The sequence below is a fragment of the Terrapene carolina genome, unplaced genomic scaffold, assembly GCF_002925995.2.
Source record: "Terrapene carolina triunguis isolate 2854851 unplaced genomic scaffold, T_m_triunguis-2.0 Scaffold96, whole genome shotgun sequence".
Classification (NCBI taxonomy): Eukaryota; Metazoa; Chordata; order Testudines; family Emydidae; genus Terrapene; species Terrapene triunguis.
The window spans coordinates 54,406,882-54,412,881 of NW_020664447.1; the positions used below are offsets into that span (position 1 = coordinate 54,406,882).

At 40.7% G+C, this 6,000-nt stretch overlaps 1 protein-coding gene across 1 annotated transcript in view; it reads left to right on the plus strand.

The window, feature by feature from the left end:
• Nucleotides 1-6,000, plus strand: part of AKAP6 (A-kinase anchoring protein 6) — a 297,070-nt gene that overhangs the window by 55,275 nt on the left and 235,795 nt on the right. Inside the window, 1 exon segment of the mRNA XM_029911420.1 lies at nt 1,520-1,771. Within this exon segment, the coding sequence (XP_029767280.1) occupies nt 1,520-1,771 (252 nt within the window).

Consider the following 6,000-nt stretch of genomic DNA (forward strand, 5'->3'; position numbering starts at 1 on the left):
TCCACATCCCTCTGAATCCTAAATCTGAAATTTGGATTTATCTTGACCGGATTTAAAGGCATGGTGTTAGAACAGGGGTGGGCAAACTATGACCCAGGGGCCACATCCAGCCCTTCAGACGTTTTAATCTGGTGCTCAAGCCGGGGAGTGGGGTCTGGGGCTTGCCCCGCTCTGGTGCTCCAGCCGGGGAGCAGTGTTGAGGGCTTGGCCCGCTCCATGTGGCTCCCGCAAGCGGCAGCTCCCCACCTCCAGCTCCTACGTGTAGGGGCAGTCAGGGGGCTTTGCACGCTGCCCCTGCTCCAAGCACCACCCCCGCAGCTCCCATTGGCCAGGGGTGGCACCTGCAGATGGGACAGCGCGCAGAGCTGCCTGGCCGTGCCTCCATGTAGGAGCCAGAGGGGGGACATGCTGCTGCTTCCGGGAGCTGCTTGAGGTAAGCGCCACCTGGAGCCTGCACCCCTGCCCCAGCCCTGATCCCCCTCCGGCCCTCCGAACCCCTCGGTCCCAGCCTGAAGCACCCTCCTACATCCCCAACCTCTCATGCCCAGTCCCACCCCAGAGCCCACACCCCCAGCCGGAGCCCTTACCCCCTCCCATAACCCAACCCCCAATTTCGTGAGCATTCATGGTCCACCATACAATTTCCATACCTAGATGTGGCCCTCAGGCCAAAAAGTTTGCCCACCTCTGTGTTAGAAGCTAATTAACCTGTTCTACAAGTCAGACAAGGCAATGCATAGTGAAGGAGTTCAACATTGCTTATGTTAAAAGTACTCACTGATTTGTCTACATTAGCCTTTTTGCTTGCCACATTCTGACAATGCACCTTTAAATCCTAGTCCAGATAAACTCTAAATGGGTCTTTCACAATAAATGTGCCATTAATCTGTAGTTTAGAGTCAGTGAAATCCATTGTGCTGTATAATTTACTGGAAGTTGTTCCAGTAAGCAAAAGGGTAAATCTTTAATTGGACATCATAGGATGTCTTCTACCCACATTAATATACCTGATCAGCTTGCTGATGACTTAACCCTTTCTTTGCTGCATAAAACACTGTGTAGAGATCTAGATTCTTACTGATTTTAAAATGGCAACTCTGTTTATACCGATTTTGTTGGGAATGGCACAAATCAAATTCTTTACATTCTGATTTTTTTTTTTAATCAAGAATAGAGATCAGTTGGGTCGATCTTAATACTTTCATTGTAATCACTATGGTTTAGGATGACATCTTTATAGTGCTGTTTTTCTATCTATGATTCATATGATCTTGTTGTGCCATCCTTACTTATTGTATGCTATCTCTGTACTCAGTGAACACTCCTGCCAAATAGGACAGCTGCTTGTTCAGTTGTTGTAGCATTGCTATAAATAAAAAATAAATAGAGAACCCTGTATGTATTAATTACTTTATTCTCCCTATCTAAAATCGCATTTTCTGCATTAGCCAAAAGGTAGAGATGATCCTTATAGAGCCTATACCTGTAGCTAAAGATATATTTTTCTTTTCTCTTACAGGATATATGTGAAGATATATCTGATCATGTTGAACAAATTCATGCTCTGTTAGAGACAGAGTTTTCCCTGAAGCTTCTGTCTTACTCCGTCAATGTGATAGTCGATATACATACAGTGCAGCTACTCTGGCATCAGCTACGTGTTTCTGTTCTGGTTCTGAGGGAACGCATCCTACAGGGACTACAGGATGCCAATGGAAACTACACCAGGCAGACTGATATTCTGCAAGCGTTTTCTGAGGAGACAAAAGAGGTATGAGAACTAAATGCAGTCATTTACTTTTGGAACATTAATCCCTAGTCATATTAGAGAATTTAAACTCATCTACCCAGCTACTAGTTTAAAAATTGCTAGGGTGGTTTGCACTTCTTACAAACAATTGCCAGTGCAGCCAAATATACTTGAGGCTAATTGAATAGATATTCTCATCTTAAATTTCTTCAGATGACATCGATTGTGGTTGAACCAAATAAGTGTAGGATCATAGGACCAACTTTTCAAAAACATCCTTTAAAATAGCAGGCAATATTTCCCACGAGCCTAACATTTTCCCCACAGATACACTCAGATTGGTGCAGAGGTGCTTTTGACCCCAAACATCTGATTTAGTCACCCTGTAATTTAGAAGTTCGTATCCAAATCAAAACTTTGAGCTCAGGCTCAACTCTAGATCTGTGTGTGAAAAGTTCATTTGCATGTGTAAATCAAAACATGGAATTTGTCTTTGTAGTCACAAACCTTAGGCATGGAAAATTTTTATCCACAGTTTCACAGGCCACGTTAAAGTTTCTTTTTGAAAGTGTAGTCTACAAACTGCCATTTGTGTTAGCAACATCCCTGCAGACCAACTCCAATCACACTTTCTTCTAATGCATGCAAAGTTTGTACCAATTTAATAGGCTTATTAATATAGATGCATTTAACTGGATTGCCTTTTGCTCAGTAAGTATGGTTACTAAATTGATTTAAAGAGACCTTGTCAACTCAAATGTTTTTGAAATAGAAATAAGGCGCACAGTTTTAATAGTGAGGGTAATTAACCATGTGAACAACTTAGCAAGAGATGTGACAGATTCTCCATCACTTAAAGCCCTAAAATCAGGATTAGATGGTTTTTCTAAAAGATATACTCTAGCTCAAAAAAAAAAAAAGTTTATGGGCTTTATACAATGAAATTCTATAGCCTGTGTTATGCAGGAGGTCAAACTAGTTGATCATAATGGTCCCTTTTGGACTTATAATGTATTAAATGGATTAATTTCAGATAACACAAGTTTCTGATAGAGTATGAAGATATTTCTTAAAAATTGAAAAGTTTCTCTACTCTGTGGCTGATGTATATAAAAGTCTTTGCAACAGAGGAGGGGGGGTCCTGAAATCAATACCATCAAACATGTCCAGGGTCACCTTCTTCCCCCCCATTCCTGCCTGTACACATACCTGCTGCTATTTCAGATTCAGTTTCAGCTTTGAACATTTTCTTGCAAGTTCTAAGAAAAGGCATGCCCATGAGCACATCCAGAGGAGTGAATGGGAGTGAAGCCATGATGCTGAGGCTCGAGTGTGGTAAGGGTTTCTGTAACTATGATCTCAAGGCCTAGGGAAGGATTTAATTCAGGCACTGAGAAGCAGGAAGTGCCCCAACTGGATCTGATTACATCTGCTATAGCAACTGCCCCCTCAGAAAGAAAGGGCCTGGCTGAGGGGAAGATTTTTCCCCTTAGAGAAGAGGCTGCAACCTGAGTAGCCAGAAGGGGCCTTTGGGATGCTTAGGACTCTTCCCACCTACCCAAGGAGAGATGATCCAGGACTGTAAATAGAGCCACCAAGGGTTTGGTTGCAGCAGACCAGCTCTGTGATCTTACTACATACATTTGGGCTTCACAAAAGCCACCTATTGTGTTTGCCTAGACTGAGCTTGAGGGAGGCCTGAATGAGACTTTTAAAGGGGCAGTGGCCTCTACCTGGGCAGTGGCCATCCTAGTCGGTACTTCCATAATGAGACAGGAAGTGCAACTAACCATCAACAAAACAGTGACCCTACTATACCTAAAATGCTATCAAATCCATAAGACAAGTAAATAAATAAGATAATAGACACGAATAAATTATTTCTGTGATTTCTGTCAGTATGATAAGGATTGCATGTAACAATAGTAGGTACTAATTTTACAGAGTGGAATGGGATTTCCAGGTTAATGGTATCCAATTAAGAGATTATTTTTTCTATATTGCTAGATTGTTATTGCTGATTGGTTGTAAAGAAAGGCAAAATGTTTTAAATTGCAGTGATTTGTTGTTTTTTAAAACTAAAAATTAAACATTGCTTAATAAAATGGATGACTAATGATTAGAGCCCTGTGCAGATAGAAAATTTGTATCTGCATCCGATCCACGATCCGCAAATATGGTCCGCAGATATCCGCATCCCTGGATATCAAGCGGATATCCACATCCACGGATATAAAGCACATATCCGCAGATTTGCAGGGCTCTACTAATGATAGCATGGAGCCACACAAGCATGATGCCTATTTCCCGCCCTAATAATTTGAGTATGTTTCCAGCAGTTGCTTTATACATTTTAAGCTAGTTAATATTGCTCTTTGACCTCCTCATCAGACATATTTTAATGACTTTATACAACATTGTTCATAAATAATGCAGGCACACCAGTTTCATGACTTACTATTCATTGAATTGGCCCTTCACATGACAGGAATGCACACACTAAAAATTTTTAAGAAAAGTCCACAGATTTAGGTTACAGATTAAAATCTTCCAAACCAATTTTCTACAAAAAAACATTTTAACTTAAAGGTTTTTAAGTGTTTATTATTATTTTAGGTTTGTTTGGTTTTTTTTTGGCTAACACAAGCGTTATTTGTTGTGGACCTAACAATTTAATGATTGAATCGTTGTGTCCTTATTGATTAAGGGACTCCAAAACTAGTATTGTGCAGTATTCAAGGTAGGAGGCAAATCACGAGGCTACTCTTTTGTTGAGACTGCAGCTGTTTTGATTATTAGTGGGGGTCATTTGTTGAAATAGCTTTTACTGTGAGGCGGAGACATGATGACATGTTTTAAATAGTAGGTTGCACTTTAATGCCAGCACTTGAGCAAATGTTTGCTTTCATGGCTTTTTTAGTTTCTTTTTGTAATTTTACCTAGCTGGAGTGATTTATCATCTTTACTAATCTAAATAGTGGACTTCAATGGAGTTACACCCGATATAGAGTAGGGTAAATAAGAACAGAATTTGGACCTATGATTTTGAGGTATTTATTCAAATATTCAAATTTGAATATATATATTGAAATTGGGAGATAGCTGACTCCTGCTTAGATGCTGGAACCCTAAATTAGCTATAAAACAATGTTTAAATAACAAACTGTAAACCAAATGTAATTTTGCTGTGACTGCTAGTATGTCAGGCTGCTTCTAGATCCTAAAATCTTTCCTTTTTCTGCCTGCTCCACTTAAGTCTCAGAACCCTCTTAAATATTTTTTTATACACATTTGTCTGGACGCTTAAAATCTTAGTGCTCCATTAGGATTGTTCCCTCAGCTTCTGAGAATGGGAGGACTGATATTTAGGGGATTGTGATAGAGGGTGTGGAAGGAGGGTATTATAGACACAGCCACAGCTTCTCGTCACAGTACTGTCCTCAGCTAACCTTGTGGATATCCCAGTGGATACGTCAACAGGAGTTAATGCTGCATGAAGCTAGGTGCAGTCAGCAGTGCTACTGTGCAAATGTGGGCAAACTCTGCCAATGGCAAGTTGGCATCTGAAAGATCCATGCTGACAATCAGTAGGAGGCCTGTGGGGTGACTTGGAGGAGCAGCACTCTTATGTGGATATTTCTGTATCCATGGGTTTCAGAAATCACAGATTTTACCAGGTTTGGACACAGATGCTTTCCACCCCTTGCCCACTCTGACCCCACAAATCCCCTCCCGTTCAAGATGACTAGCACTGGGAGATTCAATGAGGTCCATTTTTGTGGAGTTTTGGGGTTCCTCTTGTATTGGTTTCTCTGGATGAGTATGACAGAGACTTTGATTTTTAGTTGCAAACACAATAACAAACATACCCATGCCATGACAATGGTGAGCAATATCTCTTCAGGATAGTTACAATTTGCAGTACTCTTCAGGGTGATATCATGTAGGAGTTAAACATTCCTACGTGCAGATTAACACTTGGCCATTCTGCTGTGCTTTTATTCCCAAATATTGTAGAACAGTTCACTCAAAATGTACTGTACAAAGCTCTGTGGCAGTTCAGTAACAACTGCTTTTCTAGATTGTAGATAAGAATACATTGCCACTGGTTGGATTTGTGACCTTTAGTATACTGGATTTAAGAATTCATCTAGTGAATAGTTACTAATACACCTCTACCTCGTTATAACATTGTCCTCAGGAGCCAAAAAATCTTACCGCGTTATATTGAACTTGCTTTGATCCACCGG